The sequence below is a fragment of the Neofelis nebulosa genome, chromosome 9 (assembly GCF_028018385.1).
Source record: "Neofelis nebulosa isolate mNeoNeb1 chromosome 9, mNeoNeb1.pri, whole genome shotgun sequence".
NCBI lineage: Eukaryota > Metazoa > Chordata > Mammalia > Carnivora > Felidae > Neofelis > Neofelis nebulosa.
In genome coordinates, this window is record NC_080790.1 from 96,255,048 (window position 1) to 96,276,914 (window position 21,867).

At 43.9% G+C, this 21,867-nt stretch overlaps 1 protein-coding gene across 1 annotated transcript in view; it reads left to right on the forward strand.

Moving 5' to 3' along the window:
• The window catches only part of RALGAPA2 (Ral GTPase activating protein catalytic subunit alpha 2), a 324,808-nt gene that overhangs the window by 293,471 nt on the left and 9,470 nt on the right, over window positions 1–21,867 (forward strand). The window contains exon 38 of the mRNA XM_058684743.1: window positions 8,676–8,797. Coding sequence (XP_058540726.1) covers window positions 8,676–8,797 — 122 coding nt within the window. The remainder of the gene's footprint in view (window positions 1–8,675; window positions 8,798–21,867) is intronic.

The following is a 21,867-nucleotide window of genomic DNA, read 5'->3' on the forward strand; positions in this document are numbered from 1 at the left end:
GTGGCACAGGACCTGCTTGGGATTCTGTCTGTCCTTCTCTCTGCCCCCCCCCCCCACTTCTGTTTTCATTCTCTCTCTCTCAAAATAAATAAATAAACTTTAAAAAAAAATAAATAAAAATATGGCATGAGAACAGACACTCAGATCATTGGAACAGAATAGAGAACCCAGAAATGGACCCACAAATGTATGGCTAACTAATCTTTGACAAAGCAGGAAAGAATATCCAATGGAATAAAGGCAGTCTCTTCAGCAAGTGGTGCTGGGAAAACTGGACAGCAACATGCAGAAGAATGAACCTGGACCACTTTCTTACATCATACACAAAAATAAACTCGAAATGGATGAAAGACATCAATGGAAGACAGGAAGCCATCAAAATCCTTGAGGATAAAGCAGGCAAAAATCTCTTTGATCTTGGCCGCAGCAACTTCTTACTCAACACATCTCCAAAGGCAAGGGAAACAACTGCAAAAATGAACTACTGGGACGTCATCAAAATAAAAAGCTTCTGCACAGCAAAGGAAACAATCAGCAAAACTAAAAGGCAACCAATGGAATGGGAGAAGATATTCACAAATGACATATCAGATAAAGGGTTAGTATCAAAATCTATAAAGAACTTCTCAAACTCAACACCCAAAAAACAAATAATCCAGAGAAGAAATGGGCAAAAGACATGAATAGACATTTCTCCAAAGAAGACATTCACATGGCCAACTGACACATGAGAAAATGGTCAACATCACTCATCATCAGGGAAATACAAATCAAAACCACAATGAAATACCACCTCACACCTGTCAGAATGGCTAACATTAACAACTCGGGCAACAACAGATGTTGGTGAGGATGTGGAGAAAGAGGATCTCTTTTGCATTGTTGGTGGGAATGCAAGCTGGCACAGCCACTCTGGAAAACAGTATGGAGGTTCCTCAAAAAACTAAAAATAGAACTACCTATGACCCAGCGATTGCACTACTAGGCATTTATCCAAAGGATACAGGTATGCTGTTTCGAAGGGACACATGCACCCCCATGTTTATAGCAACACTATCAACAATAGCCAAGGTATGGAAAGAGCCCAAATGTCCATCAATAGATTAATGGATAAAGAAGATGTGATATGTGTGTGTGTGTGTGTATGTATACATACATATATGTATATGTATATTATATGTATTATATGTATATGTATATTATACATATATGTATATGTATATTACTCAGCAATCAAAAAGAATGAAATCTTGTGATTTGCAACTACGTGGATGGAACTGGAGGGTATTATGCTAAGTGAAATTAGTCAGAGAAAGACAAATATCATATGACTTCACTCATATGAGGACTTTAAGAGACAAAACAGATGAACATAAGGGAAGGGAAACAAAAACAATATAAAAACAGGGAGGGGGACAAAACAAAAGAGACTTATAAATATGGAGAACGAACTGAGAGTTGCTGGACGGGTTGTGGGAGGGAGGATGGGCTAAATGGGTAAGGTGCATTAAGGAATCTACTGAAATCATTATTGCACTATATGCTAACTAATTTGGATGTAAATTTTAAAAAAATAAAAAATAAAACAAGTTAAAATAAAAAAATAAAATTAAAAATAAATAAATAAATAAATATAAATGCATGTAGATAGAATTGCACTGTACATGTTCTTCAGTGAGTTACTTTTCCATTAACATTGTTTTTTAAGTTTCATCCATACTAATCCACACACCTGTGGTTTATTTTCACTGCTGTATAATATTCTACTATGTGACTACATCTATCAGTAGAACTTAAAAATAGTTTCTCTCTCTTTTTTGACTTTGCCACTGTCTATAGAATATTACAAACATTGTTACATGTGGGATTGCTGGCCCACAAGTCTGCACATCTGCTGTTTCTTGGATAATGTGAAATTGCCTTCCTGAGAAGTTAAGCCAATTATCTCCTACCAGTAGGCTCTGAGAATTCCTCTGCCTATCCTCTCTGACATTTGGCATTATTAGATTTTTTTGTTTTGCCAGTCTGGTATATATAAAATGGTATCTCATTGTGGCTGTAATAATCCCTGATTATTAGTGATGTTAAGCACCTTAATATCCATTCATAGTTTATGTTCTGGAAATGCTTGTGTATTTTGCCCATTTTAACTTTTTTTTTTTTTTTTCTTAATGCTTATTTATTTTTGAGAGAGACAGAAACAGAATGAGAGTGGGTTCGGGGCAGAGAGAGAGGGAGACGCAGAATCCAAAACAGGCTCCAGACTCTGAGCTGTCAGCACAGAGCCCGACGCAGGGCTAGAACTCACAAATTGCAAGATCATAACCTGAGCTAAGTCATATTCTTAACCAACTGAGACACCCAGGTGCCCCTGCCCATTTTTTCTAATAGATTTGATTAGATTTGATTCTTTTACTGATTTCTCGGAGTTCTTTACATGTTCTGGACATTTACCCTTTGTCAGTTGTGTGTGTTGTAGATGACTTCTCCCACTTTGTACCTTGTCACTTTTTATGGTATTGTGGTAAATAGTAGTTTTTAATTTGAATACGCCCAGATGTACCAGGCTTCCCCCTTATGGTTCATGTTTTTGTTTCTTATTTAATGAATCACTCCAAATCCCAAGGTCATAAAGAATTTGCCCTGTACTTTTCTTCTGGAAGTTTTGTATCACTTATTTTTTTATCTATGCAGATTTTTACTTCAAACTGAAAACTCCCTAATCTCTCCTTATAAGCTGCCTTTGCTTGAAATATATCTAGCAGTGTCATAACCCAGAGCAATGGGCACAAATCCTAGGCATTCAATAAATATTGCATAAAGCACCTATAAGCTAGGTAGTATGAGTGATGTAAGGATGAACCTGACCCATACAGTATAATACGGTATACTCATAAGGAGTATAATGGGCTAAGTCGTGGGTGCCAGAAAGATATGCCTAATCCCAGAACCTGTGAATGTTAACTTATTCCAAGACAGGTCTTTACAACTCAGTGAAGGATCTTGACATGAGAAGATCATCCTGGATTATCCAGGTGAGCCCTAAATCTAATAACAAGTGTCTTTATAAGAGACACATGAAGAGGAGGAGGCAGTATAGCCAAGGAGGCAGGGATGGGAGTGATCAGTCACATAGAGCCTCTGCAGGAAGTAAGGCCCTGCTGACACCTTGACTTTGAACTTCTGGCCTCCGAGAAGTGTGAGAGAACAAACTTCTGTTGTTTTAAGCCCGCCCCCCGCCCCCTGCCCCCTGCCAACCAGTTTGTGGTCATTTACAGCAGCCACAGGAAACAAATGCAAGGATATTTAAGATGAGATGGTCCTCCATGGTAACTACAGTCAGGGCTTCTCTTTATTCTACTGTCACACCCTCAAGGGATGGATGGAGCAAGCAATGGTGGCAAACTTTGCAAGTGCCACGACTTCTCAGAGGCACATGGGGTTGGCCAGAGCCTCCCAGGCAGTGCTGAAACTTGGCTTCCCTCCCCTCATAGACCACTGCCATGGGGAATGGAGTCTACAGAGTCACAAGTGCGACCAGCTCTGGGTGGGCTTGTGTCATCGATGAGGGGCTGCATGAGTTAAGGAAAACCAGGGATAGGTAGGAAAACTGCTGCAGGACACACAGATATGACATCAGAAGGCTCCTCCAAGGCTGCTTTGTCAGGCTGGGCCTAGTGGCCAGTCCTGGGAAATTTAGGGAAGGTCTTTCCTTAAAAGAAAAAAAAATAGGGGCACCTGGGTGGCTCAGTTGGTTAAGTATCCGACTTTGACTCAGGTCATGATCTCATAGTTTGTGAGTTTGAGCCCCATATCTGGCTCTGCTGACAGCTCAGAGCCTGGAGCCTGCTTCGGATTCTGTTTCTCCCTCTCCCCCCCCCCCCCGAGTCATGCTCTGTCTCTCTCAAAAAAAATAAATAAAATTTTAAAAAAATTTAAGGAATAAATAAATAAAGCAGAGAAAAGGGTGAAAATCCTAAACAGCAGTCAGCAAACACATAGCATGATTAAGTAAAAAGAAATGAAAATGAAGTAATTGTTATTTTTCTGAATTTATAAAGTCAGCATAGTCTGTGGGTGTAGATGCAGCTTAAGCCTATTAGGACTCAGGTTGATTTTCACGCCCATATAGATTTAAGTCAGTAGTTTAGCTCCCAACCTTGCATGAAACCCCAAACTTAATCCTGTGTACTATAGAAATCAAGCTGAAAGCAGTAAAAGTTAGAAGACCTCGGTTCTGGTCTCAACTGTACCACTGAGTAACTGTGACTCTGGAAAATCACTTGAACCCTTCGCATTTCCACTTGCTGATCAGTAATGTGGAAGCCATGACACTCACCCCAGCTCACGAGGGTCTAGCATAAAGGAGCCTTGCTTGTCCTAGAGACACAGAGGTTCCTCCAGCTTATCCACTATGTTCTTTCTGGGAGATGAACCCCTAAGCCCATATTAAGTGGGGGGAAGGAGCGGGCAGTCCACATCTTGCATGTTTCTATTGCGCTCTGGAACCTGGGTCACGTTGAGGCTTCAATATGTGATTCCATCTGGTCCTCTGGGCAGCCCCAAGAGCAGATGTCAGTGTCCTCGCTTTACACATCAGGCAACCGAGGCTGGGGCTATTGGAACAGCTTGTCTTGGGTCCCCCCATGGTAGCAGGGAGAAAGCTGGAACTCAAACCTAAGCCCCTCTTGTCTCCAAAAGGCAAGCTCCTTCCTGTCAGACAGCTGCTGCCATTTCTAAACATAAAAACAAATAATCAGAATAAAGTTGGGGAGTTGGACTTATATTCTCAGGCTTTTGTAACCCAGTTGAATTTGTCTTGAGGGTCTCAGAAAGTTCTCCTGGAAGTTTTTGATAAAATAAAAGTGGCAAATACATGTTTATTCAAGTAGAGGGATATCAGTAATTGATAAAATTCTTACATCAAAACATAGACACAGCGGGTCACTGAAAAAACTCAAAATATCTAGGAACCAAGATGGATTGCTAGGTAGTAATTTAAATGTTCTCCAAATTGAGTAATCAAAGGGAAAATTCTCTCTTTAAAAAAATACTTGTGTGTGGTTTTTAATGAGATAGTAATTTAGAACAGAATTGAAGTTTTACATTTGTTAGTGGACTTTTTGAGAGAACAACAGAGCAGTGGCTAGTATTAAAACAGGTATTGGATTTGTGACCAGGTGTCTCTTTAGCCGCCTGCTTTCAGCCAGAGGCACTGACCATCCACTGCCTGGCATTATTACAGCATTCGGTTCATATCTTAACATGTCTTACACAGGAGAGGAACCTTAGAATAGCGTTTCGATGTCTAAATTATAAATGCCTTTTTTTTTTTTATTTATGTAGAAAACAACCAGCATTGAAGCCCTAAAGATATTAGATAAGAAAATGTCAGGGGTGCCTGGGTGGCTCAGTTGGTTAAGTGACCAACTTCAGCTCAGGTCATGATCTCACAGTCTGTGAGTTCAAGTCCTCTGCACTGATGGCTCAGAGCCTAGAGCCTGCCTCAGATCCTGTCTCTCTCTCTCTCTCTCTCTCTCTCTCTCTCTCTCTCTCTCTCTGCCCCTCCCCCACTAGCACCCTGTAACTCTCAAAAATAAACAAACATTAATTGCACGGGTCCACTTATATGCAAATTAAAAAAAAGAAAAAGAAAAGAAAATGTCAGGTGATGCTGCTTCTAATTGCCCTTGTTAGTAGTTCTAATAAATTCAGTTAAATCCCAGAGCTACGTACATTCTTTAAAGCTACTAAAAGAAATGATTTTTGGCACCCTGAGCTCCTTCGCTGTTTCTAAACAGTGCCAGGATTGGGGTGGTGTTTGTTTTCTTTTTGTCATGGTGTTTACATGCCCTGGCGTGGGCCTTGAGTGAAAATGCATTTGGTGATCTCCTGGTCTCCCTGCAGTCCCTAATGGATGTTTGTCTAGATGACAACACCCAGTTTAGCGCTGTTAACGCTCCAATGACAGCATAGGACCAGCCTGGGGGTGGGGGAGTGTGTGCTACGTGTGACAAGGGCGTGAATGCGAGATTGGGAATCTTCTGTGAGGTAAACACTTCCTCCTCTGGTATCCAGTTCTGGAAGCACCTTTTTGTGCTGTCTCCCACAGTGCCTTCTTTGAGGAGTCAGACCATAAATGTTCAAGTCAGAGAATCTCAAAACTTGATTATCACCCCCCCCCCGGTTACTCAAGTGCTGGACTTGCTCTTAGGAGCCCAGATTTCTCAGCCTTGACAGGGACAAGCTTACCAACTGGATAGTGTCATTCAGGGAGAGGATGACAAGCTGCTGTCTGAGGTCAATTTCTGTGGTATTATACATGACATCTCTTTGTAGGGTTGACTGCGAGCTTGATTAACATCGCAGCCACTCTTACAGATATGTGGCTTCCATAGCACATTTAGCAAAATGCATCCACTCTTCTGTTTTGTTCACCATTGTCCCAAGCACTGTATGTGGATGTGTTGGACGCAGTGGGGCCTTTCAGGAAACAGCAGGACCATTCTAGGCAGAGCATGACAGGTCTTTAGAGGGCCGCGCCTGCTCTAACCCGGGCCCTCAAGCAGACTGCGGTCTGAAAGGGGGAGCCATGAATTGCGTGTTGACAGCGGGCCACGGCTGTCCTAAGGCTCAGGTGGTTGTCAGCCATAAGTTTAGCTCAGCTCTTTGAGTAATTTGTCACGCCTCGCTCGGCCCCTGCTGGGCCAGCACGTGCCAGCTTAGTGTCAGAGTGCCTGTTCGCCAGACGGCCACTCAGGCCTAACGTCCTGCTGTTCCCTGGACCAGCGGCTTGCTGGGGCTGTGCACGGAGGGCCGAGCTGTGCGACAGCCAAGTGCTGTGCAGAATAAGTGTGTTCATAATGAGACGTGAATGGCATTAGTGGGTCCCTCTAGAATTGGGCCTGAGAGGACGCCTCTCACTGTGGAAGTTTGGCAGCCTGTTCATCAGGGCGAGTCACTGGGAGTTCAGCCTGCATTCGAGAAGCCGGTTCAGACTCCCACCACCCAGGCCTTAGGCTGCCGTGACTGTCTGCATAAAACACTGTAAATTCATCAGAGGGGCCACTTTTGAATTCTTTTTTAAAGTTACATAGAGCAAGCGTAAAGAGAAATTCTGGAACAGAGCTGCCCCATAGCTCTCGCCACGACAAAGGACGTGTTTCACATCCATGCAATCCAGCACAGTGACCCCAGCTGCATGTGGCTGCTGGGTGCTTGAAATACAGCTAGTGGGACAGAGGAACTGAATTTCTATTTTTTTATTTTAATTAATTTAAATTTAAATTTAGATAGCCACATGCGGCTCATGGCTACCGCAGTAGACAGCACAGCCCCAAGATGCCTCTGGTCTCCTGGTGTAAAAATCTTCCTCTGAATATAATTAAAGGGGGCAGAAGAGGAAGGGCCTGCATTGGGAAATCCATATGCATACTTTGACAAAAGAAAATAGAAAAACATTTTCTAATCTTAAAACACATGCTTACTGAAAGCTAATCGGAAAAGCATAATTGTCACCAACTTTTATTTTTAAAGAGGCTGTTTTGGAAAGATAGTTTTAAAATACAGTGAGAAATGCTAGAATTACTTTTGCTCTTCCAGAGCAGCAAATAATGAACTGATTGATGGTGATCCACATTCCCTGTGTTCCTGGAGAATTAGCATGATTTTCAAAACGACTAAAACACATCTTTTAACTTTTGCATTGATAACTAGGAAGGGGAAAATGAGACGTCATGCCGACTTCCCCAACTGTTAATTCATAAAGTCATATGCGCGGTGCCTCCATCCGTTGTCGAATTGTTCTGACGTTATCCTGTTATTGGAAGTGCATGATTCACCTTCCGAGGAAACAGAAGCCATACACAAAAGGGGAAGATTTGCTTTCTGCCCTGTGAAAGGCTGCCACACGCAGGGGTCCTATTAAGACAGCTGGAAAGTTGCTTCAGCGTGTTACGCTTGTAAGTTTTATTGGTGACTGGTTTTTGATTACACATTTGAATGCGTGTGTTCCAGACTGCAGTTTTAATTAAAAGGCAATAGTCTTTTCTTTTTTAAATTGCATTGTGCACTCTCTGCTAGAGTCCCCCACTTATTAGTTCCTATTTTCTAATGCTCGTAGCCTGTCCTGGCCTGAGGCACTGGTGCCCCCTTGGAGCATACCTTCCTGGCCTTCCCTCTTCCGTGCAGGGTCTTTTTTTTTTTTTTTAAGTGTACACCACTTCTTGCTTCAAGTGTCAATTCATTTGATAGGGACTGAGAAGAACATTCTATCCACTGACCTAGGAAGGGAAGGTCCGACATCGTCACACAGCCGTCAGTGGAAAGAGATGCCGTCACAATCAATGCCTCTGTTTTTGTTTGTTTGGATCAACCTTAATGATTTTTTGCTATGATTCTATAACTATTGATGTTCATATTTTTCAGTAATACTGGTGTTGGATGTAACTGACTGAAGTCTAAGACAAACAGGTCTCAACATCAGAATCTTACCGTTAATTATGACTTCTATTTAATTCCCTGGCAAGAGGTTAACAGACTTGGAAGGTACTTTCTTCCCCGCCACCCCACACACACATAAAAGTTGCATAACCGTATTCAAACCAGAGTGAACCGTGTCATTGTTATATGTGTCGTTCCACATGTGCACTTGTTTCCTTAATCAATGACTGCAGCTACGAAGAGAGAGCTCTGTACCTCGAAGCAATAATTCAGAACCACCGAGAAGTAATGACGTTTGAGGATTTCGCGGCCCAAGTCTTTTCTCCCTCGCCCAGCCCCTCCCTCGGCGGAACGGGTGAGTGTCTGCATTATTCTGCCCTCCCGCGTTTAGGACGCACTCGAGCAGCAGATGTACACCTGTTTTTCACAGATAAATGCTTGCAAATTTAGAAGAGCATTCTCCCTCTGAATCAACTAATGAATATCAAAAGGAATGATGACATTCATTTTAATTTGTTTTGTATCCGAGCTGTTCACTCAGTGCTTTTCTTCAGCTATCCTGTTAACCCCCGAATCTAGCAAGGTTAATGAACTTTTTCTCAGTAATGTGCTCCGGTTCATTCAGGAGTGTAGGTTTCTTGCTGAGCTGGGAATATGTTGTTTAAAAGCGATGCCCGAATCAGTGCTTACTTATCAAAAAAGTGTTCCTCACAGTCGAAGCCGTTGCTACTAATGCTAAATGGGGATTATGCTGCCGAGATACTCGGGTCAGGGATTAATGCAGGAGAGATGGAAGGACAGTGTCCCCTGGTCCATCATTACAGCAGAGCCGCGTGCACCCTTTCTCTCTGGAGTGGCCTGTGTCACACGGACAGGCTGCCGACCAGCGCAGCACCTGGCGTGGAACCTGTTTAGAAACTGGCTTTCAATCATTTTCATTTATTATGCCAATGGAATATTTCAGAAATTTCCATGAATGTCCTTGTTTTTAGGTTTTACTCTTTTTGTATTTCCAATTCAAAAAAAAAAAAAGGGTACTACCCCTTAAACTGATTATATGATTACTGTGGGGTTTTTTTTTTTCCCAAAGAATAGAATTACTTGTGAATTTCTGCATGTAATTACAGATTAATTGCCTTTCAGAGAGTAAATGGGATATTTAGTCAATGCATGTTGAAATTCTCAATGAGGGGCTTCCTTCTTCTTCCACCGGTGTAGACACAACTGTTAGCATGCTTAATAGATTTCTAACCTGTGTCAGTTGTCTCTGAACACCGCCTTACTTCTGTGATTCTGACTTGTTACTAAATATCTTATACACAAAGTGAAAAAAAATTAAATTCAGTGAAATAAATCACTTACAAATAAAATCAGCCATGCATCATTGTTTAACATCGCTGGCTTCAATCCTTGCCTCTCCGAGCTTTGTTGGGAGATAAGAAGGAGAGGCTTGCACTTTGCACAGGGAGCCAGGAGCAGCAGGCAGAAGGCCGGGGAGATAAGCAAGCTGGCCGAGGTGCTGGAGCCGGGCGATTTACATAATCACGCCTCTGCTTCCTGGTGAGGCGTCAAGAAACACAGGGATGGCCTCTATTGATCTTTGTTGAACTGGAATACTAAACAACATGAGAAAGCTTATAACTTAAAGCTTTGATTAATGTTTCCTACATTAAAAAAAAAAAAGTAGAACAGCTGTGAATTGAATTCTTTTATACCCTCTGCCAACATTCTATCTAAAACCAAAAAAAAAAAAAAAATCAGTTTCAAGGGAAATGGAGATTTCACACCACTGTGGCTAGAGGTTGAAAATCATTTCTAGTGTGTAGGTGAAAGAACATGAAGGATCTGTAGCAAAGCAAATTTTTTAAAGATCGCATTCAGCTCTTTTTCATCCTCATGAGGTCCTGGGACTTAGTTTTTCTGTGCAGGGTTTTGTGAGTTGTTGGGTTTTTTTTTTGTTTGTTTGTTTGTTTTTAACTCTTAAGAAAGGTTTTTGTTTCTTATAATTAGAAGAAATGAAATAATAACTAGGTATTGACATTCCTTAACTCTTACATTCTTAAGGCTCTAGATTAAGATGTTCCTGAAACAAATATTGATGAGCTTTGTTTTCCATGCATACTTTAGCATCTATGTAAATTAGTTTGATCTTTTCCAAAAGTTCATAATTATTTAAATCCATCCGAATGAGCTAGTGTGTAGGTAATATCTTAAGTGAGTCTCCAGAAGTGATTTGGGTTTTTCAGGACCTGGTATTTGGAGGCAATGGCTAGCAGGCTTCTTCGAGAGCATCACGTTGCCAAGGTCACTTAGCAGATAAGGGTCTGACAGCTCATGAGTGGGCCCTGGGACCCATACAAAAGGAAAATGAAACCAAACATGGGCTATCAAGACAAATGCTGTTTCTTCCTCCTTTCAAATTGTTCGCATCCACATTACATTTCATAATGTTTAGGGTTTAGAGCATTCCGTGTTGAATGATAAAAATTTTTGTACACATATCACACCAGTCCATGAATGCAATTTTAAGTCTGGGCGGCATGTTCTCTGTCACTACTTTGTATATCTGCCCACACCAAAGATGAGGAAGGAACTGGAAAGGAACTTGATGTGAACTGAAATCTGGAGGCAGTGCAGTGAGGGCGGAGCATTTCCAGACCATAAATAGGCACATTTTCAAAAGCACATCCTCTGCTCTTCACATAGCAGTTTTGCTTTTGAGGAATCCCTATCCCAGCCTATTACCACTTTTACAGATGAAAACATTTTTCATTTATTCGGTGTGTCCTATTTTCTCGGGACAAGTACAGTCAAACCCACATGAGCCAGCTAGCTTAAACTAAGAAACAGAGGTGAACTCTTCTCTTCCAAGCCGCAAGCCAACTGGAAAAATTGACCCTGAGCCGCTTAAGCCCCCACAGTGCACTTAGGACCCAATCAGACCCTCTCGGCCAGCAGTGCCATCAAAGCAGGGCCTTGGGCTCCTGCTCACATGCATATGCACAATCTGGGGAATTAGGGGCTCCCAGGTTTTCTTTGTATCCTCCATGCAAGGGGCTTTGTTGTTAATGCGGAGGCAGAGTAACCTGAACCCTGTATTCCTTCCACACTGTGTTTGTAGCAGCAAGCAGCTCCCATTTCTAGAGGGAAGGCCTGTGATATCAGCCTTGGACTCCTGTGCATAAGTAGGAAGTGTGCTCAGTGGGAGTGGCTTGTGCCCAAAGAACTGCTTTCCAACTGCTGTTGGAAAATGCCTTCTCTTCAGACTCCCCCTGCCCCAGTGCTGTTCCTTGTCACTGGAGGCAGCCAGAGAGGGGCACACCAGCCAAGTAAATGTGTTTCTCTTCATGATGCACTGTCAACCACTGATGAGGATGTAGGGTCTTTAATTGTTAGCTGATAGGTGGGTGCTCTGCTTCTTAAAAAGAGGTTTAAAAAAGAAACTATTTTCCAAGTCAGAAAATGTTATTTTAAAACACCACCTACCACATACATATTCTGTCTACTACTTGTACTCATAATACCTAGTACATAATAAGTATTTGAGCTGCCTTTTTTTTTTAGCCCTGTAGTTTATGTTCCTTTTGATTCCTTCCTTATTTACCAGCAATTTCTGAAAGGTAGCCAGTGTTAAAATATTTGCTGCAGTTAACACACACACACACACACACACACACACACACACACACACGTGTGTGTGTGTGTTTACATACATATATGTTTTATGCAGGTATACATACTCATTTAACACATACACACATTGGGGTGAGGGACTTGGCTTGTGTTTTCATGCATGTTCCTAAGGAAGGGGGGGGCTGCAGAGAGGCCTTCAAAGGGTTAACTGGAATGGGCACCCTCGACTGCTGGGCGGGGCTGATGTAATCACTGCAGCTCACAGCCAAGTGCATCTGTTCACCATGAGGTCATTCTTCTGCATGCTAATGATTTGGAAAATCAAGTCTAATGTTTGACATTATCGGAAAAGATATAAATAGTATAAATCTTTACCTTTTGGAAGCTGGTCTTATACACAAGAAGAGAAAAAAGAAACTTTAGCTTGGACCTGAGATTTTGTTTTTTCCAAGAACTGTTTTAAAGGTTGTGTCTAGATCTTAAAACCTTGGAGGAATCCACTTGTGTCTGTTGATAAATGAATCCCCAAATCACTATTACAGTCACAGCTAGCAATTTGGTAGTGGAGGACTACAGGTATGTCTGATTTAATATCTGATTTTAAGAATTTCCAAGTGCCTTGGTTGGAACCTGATAAAGGCTGAGTTTTTCGAAGAATGTCCAAAACCAAGTTAAACGAGTTGTTCTCAGTATACACAAATCAACAGTGTTTGCTGAAGATGCCAACACTGTTTTTGGTTCCTTTCTACCTTAATATTCCTGTAGGAAACCAGCAGAGGGAGCACAAATCTTTGTTTATTTGTGAGCCTTACATAAACACATTTGATTCCTCCAAGATGTGGTCAGACATACTTTCACCTTTATGATAGGCTAGGTGGTAAAGGTTCCAGAATTTAGAGCAAGTGGGAGGAAACTCCTCATTTGGCTCCACCCGATTCTGTCATTCTTGATGTAGGTCATATTTGGAGCTTAACCCAGATTAGTCTGAGTCGGTCTTAGGAGGTTGCCACCACCATGCCTATTCACAAAACCGTAAGCTTTCAGCGGTCACGCTCAGGAAGTGCACATGTGCCCTCTTGGAGAGGATTATTGTGCTCACCTACCTAATATAAAAGACTTTTGTAATTTTCTTCTACAACAAAATCAAATTAAGTTCATAGAACCTATCAGAAGACTCTGCCTGGTGTCACTGGATCATTCCGGTGACCCTCATAAGACTGCAGGTGTATTGGTCCCAAAGTGAAGCTGGCAAGTGGATGCTACACAAACTACTTTTGTAACTCATCAGCCTTTACCTAGAGGAGTTCACCGGCTGGACCCCCAAACCATACACAGTGGCTACATGTGCCAGGATGTTGCAGGCTTGCCATTCTGCACACAGATCCCCCACATGACCAGTTTCCTGGCAGTTAGCAATCAGGCTGATCCCCAGAAACTGCACAAGGGAGACTCTAACTGTAACCCCCCAAAAGATGACAGATTTTCCCCATTCACTGAGGGTGGTCATGTTACCAATTCACTCAGCCTCTCTCTCTCTCCCTCTCTCTCTGTCTCTCTCTCCCACCCTCCTCCCCCACACTCCTCTCTCCTCTCCTTCCTCCATTCCTCCCTCCATGTTAAAGTGTTCTTCATAAGGTTTCTATTGATAACATTTCTTATGTGTTCACCTTCCTATTAAATTTGCTGAAACCAGCAAAGAACACCGGAGAACATGGAACTAGAAGAAGCTTCAGGGGATATGAAGCCTAACTGATTCACATCAATTTTGAGTAAGCTGAAGACCAAGCTATAAAGGGACAACCAAAAGGCCATGGGCAATTTGGCAGTGGGGTCCTCACCCCTCATTTCACACTTTCTTTTCTTCCCAAAGTGGAGTCCAGTTTTAGTGACATCATCCAAGACTCAGATGGTTATCACCATCCCCTACTTGGTAAGCTGTCACCAAATGCTGGCTGTCAGTTATATTGGTCACAGAGTTCCTAACCAGCCAGTTATAAGAGTTTGTCAGTCTACAAACTCCTCCTCCCTGAGGAGGAGAGAAGCAAATACTATCTTAATGTTTTTCAAACAGAGCCTGTTCAGGAAAGCTGTACCTTCCTCATTGCTCTTCAGAAAGTCTTCAGGAGACAAGAATGAAATTTAGGGAAGTGATAGTGCTGGAAACATAAGCCACAGAAACTCAGGTTATGGTTGTTCTGATGACAGTCAATCACTTCACTGGCCAGCACACCCACATAATTGTGACAGTGTATAAGGCAGCCTCGTAGTTGTGGCTGCAGAATCCTTTAAGGAGCCCTCTCACTCCTGCTTCTAACCAACCACATCAAACAGAGGAGGGAACTGAAGCCCAGAATATACTCTGACTTCATGGAGTGAGCAAACATGCATTAGAGGCTCCCACGTGCCCTGGATAAGTCAGGTCCCAAGGGTTCAGGCAGGCCATCCCAACACTTGGAGGGGCCTCTGACATTCTGGGGCTAGGAGGAACACAGCCAGGACCCAGGCCCAGAGCCTATGTACCCACACGCTGCTGCTGAAGCCTAGAATAAAGGCAGATGGCAGTGCCCATCAGCAAACCTTTGACCCTTCATACCCCATTCATTGCCAGGGTTAATGGATCTTCCTCCGTCAGTACTTAACACAGCCCAGGCTTGCCTTCTTTTGCTCTTTCTTGCATACAGTCACCCTAATCATTTCAACTCCACTGTTTTCCTGTCCTCCTGGCTCAACACAGGCCAGAGCCTTCCACTGACACCAGCCTCCCCAGCTTCCTTGGAGGCTCTTTGCAGGGAGGATGGATTCCCTTGAGTGGGCTAGTGTCTTCTGCGTTCCAGTGTGTGGCCACAGCCATGTTACCTGTGGTTCTACAGCTTAGTCTGATTCTGTAAAATGGGTCTAATAAGAAACCTCCTTAAGTGTATTCATAAGGATTCAGCAAGTTAATATGTGTAAAGAGATGAGCACAGTGCCTGGCACATAGAGAACCCTCAGCAGGTGTTTACTGGGCTATTATGCTCACCCACCCTGTCTGTCCATGTTTTTCCTCACTCCATCTTATGCAAACCTCTTCTTCCAGCCCATCTTCCTTTTGTCATCCTCTTGGAACATGCACCTCCCGATTCTTCCTTTCTCATCCTGGAATATACTACTGCCTACCCATTTACCTGTCTGCTGGAAGGGGAGTGCAAGCCAGGGACCGCAGTTGTGGAAATGCTATCCTGGCGCCCTCCGTGGGGATAGTCCCATAAATCAAAGCCATGGCTGCTGGCTTTTTATTAATGTTAGTTAAAGATCTGGAAGAAAGCTCAGAACTCCAATAAAATCATCCAGAATTTTCCCTTAAAGACAAGTTCTGTTAGGTCATTGTCTATTCAAGAACTCAGGCCACCCCCACTCAGCAACCTCAGCACGTTTGGCTGTAGCCAACCGGGTGCTGCCACATGGCCTACAAAGAGCTAATTGCCCCACACAGAGTTTCTATCCCAGCAGTCCCACCCAGAGCCAGCCCGAATCTTCCTTTACACATAACCAGCTCAATTCTGACCCCTTTCATATGACATATTTTTTAAAACTTAAAATGTATTCATCTTGCAAAGATGATGAAGATTGGGTTTCCTTAAACCACCCATAATGCCATCACCCACACCCAGTAATGCTGGCCCCAGCTTGTGATTCACCTGCGAATCCCTATGTATTCTTATGCTATATCCCTCCTCTAGAGATGTGCATATGTTGGTCTGGGGTGTGGCCTGAGCATGAGGATTTTCTTTTAAAAACTCCTGAGGGCAGAGCACCTGGGTGGCTCAGTAAGCTGAGCTTCCATCTTCAGCTCAGGTCATGATCTCCAGGTTCGTGAGTTCGAGCCCCATGTCAGGCTCAGTGCTAACAGCTCAGAACCTGGAGCCTGCTTCAGATTCTATGTCTCCCTCTCTCTCTGCCCCTGGCCCCTTGCACTTTGTCTCTCTCAAAAATAAATAAACATTTGAAAAAAAAACTCCTGAGGGCATTTTATTATGCAGGCAGGACTGAGAACCACTGTCAAGGCATCTTTGTAATGCTTGGATCCTCATTTTAATGTGCCATTTAACTTGTCATTACTTCTATCTTGGTTTTTCTTAGCCTATGTAAGTCATGTGTGTGTGTGCGTGTGTGTGCACACGTATTCTATCTATAATGGGCAGTAAATTCTTTAGAGAATGACACATGTAATTTCTTAAAACATATGCAACAGGAATAAAATAGAAATGTGGACAGAATAATTCAGGCTGTTGCTTGAAGTGGCATAGGTGTCTTGAGGCCACAGACGTGTGTTGGGCCTGAGACAGACGCAGGGCAGACTCCTGTGATTGTTCAGCTGTCCCCTCTCTCCCTGGTCTCCTAGTGAAAGTGGACCAGTGATAAGCAATATGACCAAAACCTGGTGTGAAAAAGGCAGGGGAAGCCACAGGGCCTGGGTACTCCACAGACCAGATAATGTGGTTTGAATAACTGATATGTGATTTGGCATCCTTTCCTAAATGGTATTGTAGATTTTAAAGAGAATTCTTGATAGCCCTGTTTAGCACCAGATTTTGCTTCATGCTTATTCATCTCTTTTTCCTCTTAAAATGCTTTTGTTGTCCTCAGTGTCAGCTCCGGGAGGGGAAAGAAAGAGATGAGACAAACATTTGTTCCATTTGATCCAGTAGACCACAATGGTGCTACCTGTCAAATGTTGCCGTCTCCAAATTCACCCTGCCCCTCCCCTCAGGGCTGTGCTAGGCATCTTAAGGGAACACAAAGATTCTGGAAGCTTCATTTTCCATGTCTTTCCTACCCTTCTGGAGCTTGCAGTCTTGTTAGGGAAGAGCAGATATTCAGGAACCACTAAAAAAATGGCTACTTATGAATAAGCCCAGATTAGTTGCTTCTGAACTATAATCACATATCAAAAAGATACAGTGGGGGGGGGGGGTAGAAAGAGATACAGTGAGCCAAAGGTGTGGGTCTGTTGGGTTGAGATTTTCCTGAAGTGGGCTGTGCCATCTACCTTGTGAGCCTGGAAGAGAATGGAAACTTACCTAACATGTATTATATACACTACTAAGTCCCTCACCAGTCATTTAAGAAAATTTTTTTCATGTTTATTTTTGAGGGGGTAGGGAGAGAGAGGGCGTGTGAGTGCACACATGCACACGAGTGGGGGACAGACAGAGAGAGGGAGACAGAGAATCAGAAGCAGGCTCTGTGCTGACAGCAGAGAGCCCGACACAGGGCTCAAACCCACCAACCTGTGAGATCATGACCTGCACCAAAATCAGATGCTTAATTAACCTACTGAGCCACCCAGGCACCTCTCCCACCAGTCAATTTTTAACTTTCCCACGTTGGCTAAAAATTGAGATGTATGACAACTGGAAGGCCATGGACAAGAAGAATAAAATAGGGGACAGTCAACATGGGAAGAACACAGAGGAAGAAATGACTCCTTCCAGAACCAGCGTGGGGAACCACCGCCCCGGCCGTGAGGCTGGTGCTGAGGTTAGGGGATGTTCACAGATTCCCAGAAAAAGAAGGGACCCAAGAGTATTCATTCTAAAGTATTGCCATCACATCTAAATTGTTCCTTTGGAAGAACTTGAAGATGCTGGTTTTTCTGTGAGCTGTCTTGACTTTAGTTCTGATTTTGCAGCCTTCACAGGGTTTTAAATGCAAGTGGCATCTTCCTCCCTGCCTAACTGTTAATTACAGTTCCCGTGACACTTTTGCAGTTGCCAAGAGATGGCCGGCAGGTACCAAGAATTTTTCTCAGAGGCAATTTTTGGAAATGACTCTTAATTAAAGCTCATGTGAAGTAACATTGAGGATTTTTTTCGGAAGAACCTGGAGCTTCTGACACCCCATGTTCACATTGGGATGTGAACTGCAACTGTGACCGTAGTGTTCTCCTGGTTCTAGAGGGTGGAGCATGTGCAAACCACAGTCATTAAGGTGGGCTCCTGAAGACTCCATGACTTTGCTTAAGTTTCTAGCAACAACCAAGCCAAAGCAGAGGCTGAATGGAAGCTCTCTTACTAGCATTTAAGTCTGCTGACAGAAAATAGAATATTACATTGTCTCCTTTTCCAGAAGTATATATGCTGATAAACAGGAGGTAAACCTCTACATAGCATAATAAAGAGAAAAGCTGGTTCCTTTTCTCTAGTTAACCTACAAAGGCCCTCAAAAGGCTGGGGTTGGGGGGGGCGGGAAATCCCTAAAAAAAAAAAGGGAAACATGCCAGTCAACTTTGTAAAAAACAAAAAACAAACAAAACTACCCCACCATAATGTATTTACAGCATTCACTGGCCAAAATTCATTTCTCAGCACAGAGGAAAACCTAATAGCATTTCTGTAGAGTGTACAGAGAGAAAGAACAGGCAAAACCCTATTTTTTGACCACTTCAGGAATATGAGACAATGAAATCCCAGATGCATAGAGGACACATTCTACCTGCCTGTGTCCCCACACCAGACCCCTCCCACCTCCCCCTGCAGTGCTGAGCCCTTACCTGTGGTGGGGTCCTCAGCCTACTTGGTCACCCAGCCTATCTCTTCTATCAAGCAGGGTCGACTGATCTTGAGATTGCCCGAGGGTGAGGACAGCTGCTGTGGGTCTTCCAGGACTCAGGTGGCAGGGTCCTGCTCCTCCCGCCCTGATCCCAGGCAAAACCAAGGAGTGCAGGTTCCCTTGCCATTGCTGCTGAAGTATGTTTGGGCAGACCCTGCAGCTGGTTCGTGTCCCAGAGCCTGTGCGTGGTAGTTAGGGAAACCCTGTTCCCTAGCTCTGTCCCCAGGGCTCAGGGAAGCAGCTAGAGGAACAGCCTGACTGTTACAGCAGAGCCCTCTGTAACACCTGGGAGAGCGGCTTTCCAAGTCCAGGCCCTCCTGACCAGGGGATGTGAACCAACCCAAGAACATCAGGGCGAGAGTCCCAGAGGGAAGGGATGACCACAGAAGAAGCCAGAAACGAGACTCCGCAGGCCACTAGGCTGCCTCTGTTCTTTATTCCAATTCCCCAAAACTGGTGACTCTGCTAGAGGCCATATTTATATATTAAAGCTCAGTCCAGCTTGGGCCCTGGGGACAGACCTTTGGTACAGCCCAAGTGGATGGGAACTGTGGCCTCACTTCTAAGATCATCACTTAAGCCCCCTGAGGGTCAGGGCTTCACGCATTCCTTCCACGAATATTTACTGTGCACTAGTATGGAAGGTACAGAAATGGGCAGAACAGCAACCACACCCTCCATGAGGCCCATCTTTTAGTTTTTTTAATGTTTACTTATTTTGAGGGGGTGGGGGGCAGAGACAGAGAGAGAGCAGGTGCTGTGCTGGCCGCCAGCGCAGAGCCCAGTACAGGGCTTGAACTCACAAACCATGAGATCATGACCTGAACTGAAACCAAGAGTCAGACGCTTAACCAACTGACCACCAAGGCGTCCCTGAAGTTTATCTTTTAGATGGGTGAGAAAGATGCTGGCCTCTTAGAAGCTGAGGGGTGCCAAGAAAAAAAAAAAGCAACAGGGAAGGAGGACCAGGAGTGCAACTGAGAAGCATCACTGGAGTGATAGCCTCTTCAACATGGGATGTGGGGAAGTCCTCACTAAGAAAACATTTGAGGAGAGGCTTGAAGGAGGTAAGGGAGCAAGCCATTTAGAGTCTGGGGGAAGAGCACTCCAGGCAGAGGAAACAGCAAGTGCAAAGGCCCTGAGGCAGGCATTTCCTGGTATGTTTGAGGAACAGTGAAGGGCCCATCATGGTTAGAGCAAAGCAAGCAAGGAGGTGAGGAGGAGGAGGAAGATCAAAACAGCCTCACAGACCTAGGGAAAGACTTTGGCTGTTACACTAGTGAGCAGGGCAACTCCTGGAGGGTGTTATGCAGTGGGGTGACACGATACAATTCTTGATTGAAAAGATCACTGACTTCTATGGGGAGGATATTCTAGGGGAGGGGCAGCAGGGATAGTTAGATAATAGTTAGATAATATTTCATTCCCTACATATTCCCACCACCTGCCACACAGCAGGCATAGAAGACATGTTGACTAATGAATAAATGTTGCACTAATCGAAGAGATGCTCCCCCTGAACGTTCTCCATGGGACCGCTAGAGGGGCCTACCCCTCCCCTCCCCCTAGTGACTCCCATATCCCTAGTGCCACAGAACACAGCCCCTTACTGGGACTATACAGGTGAGGGGAGCATGGTGACACCCACCTCTTTGGGTCTGCATGGTGGGAGGAAGAAGGTAAAAAGGAGATGGGCAGAACTTTGACTTGCAGTCAGGTCAAGACCTGCTTAAGACAACCCCCCAACCAGACTCACGCCAGAATCCAGTGGTTAGGAACCTGTGGGCTGGTGTGAAGAATCATGGGAGATAACTCCCTGATACACAGAACATTGTTTGAAGAGATGTAAAATGACAGTGGTGATCCAGAAGAGCTAGGATATGAGGGTAAGTTTCCTTGGCATTGTTTTGTTCTTAGAAAAATAGTCTCAGGGCACTTCGTGGCTCAGTCAGTTAAGCGTCCAGCTGCAGCTCGGGTCATGTACTCATGGTCCATGGGTTACAGCCCTGCATCAGGTTCTGTGCTGAGAGCTCAGAGCCTGGAGCCTGCTTTGGAATCTGTCTCCTTCTGTCTCTACCCCTCCCCTGCTTGTGCTCTGTCTAGTCTCTCAAAAATAAATAAACCTTAAAAAAATTGTGTTAATAATAATGTATATAATTTGATGTTTTTAGTACATTCGCAAGGTTGTACAACCATCACCTCAAACCTAATGTTAGAACTTTTTAATTCATCCTAAAACAGAGAGAAAAACCCATGTACCCATTAAGCTGTCAGTCCCCACTCTACCCTACGTCTAGCCCATGGCAACCTCTAGTCTACTTTCTGTCTCTATGGATCTTCCCATTCCAGACATTTTGTATAAATGGAATCATACAGTACATGGTCTTTGATGACTGGCTTCTTTCATTCAGCATGGTCTCGGGTTCATCCATGTTGTAGCCTATGTCAGTATTTCTCTTCTTTTATTGCCAAATATGTATTCCATTGTCATGGTAGGCCATGGTTTGGTTGTCCGTTCATCAGTTGGTGGACATTTGGGCTATTTCTGCTTTTTGGCTATATTAGGAATATCCCTGCTATCAACATTCCTGAGCTGTTTTGCTATTTTGAGATATGAATTCAGTCTGGTAAGATGAACAGCCCTGCCATGGCTAAGATGTAACCGAGATCTTAGTATTCACATTCTGTGAAATAGCAAGAGGGTCTAGACACTGCTGTCTCCGTGAGGGCCTGACAAGAAAAGTTCAAACCCAGATAGTAATCTTCAATTTATAGTTTAGTTAAATTCAGCCATAGGTCCATATAAGTATATTATAGCTGTGGAAGGGAAAGAGAAGAATGCCAGAATGAGCCTTCCACCCACTTGCCTAGCCCCCTGCACAGGTGCGTATGCTCGTGCAGGCACACAATCCACACGATGCCTGCCTTCCTTTTGGTCCAGCTGTCCCAGCTTTCTGATTCAGAACCAGAGTCGATGGGCAAGACCAACGACCAAAAAAAGGAAGCCCAGTATCAGGGCCAGCGCCAGGGCACAGCCACTGCTGCTGGGTTGGAAATACTGAGAGCCATCCTTGGGCCATTTGGAAATGTTAATTAGGCTGGCTGATTCCCACTGGTCTTGAGTTGCCAGTGTTGAGTTGAGCGTGTAGGCTTACCCCATCCATGGCTGCACCTGTTCCCTTCCTCAGAGCCGTTCCAAGG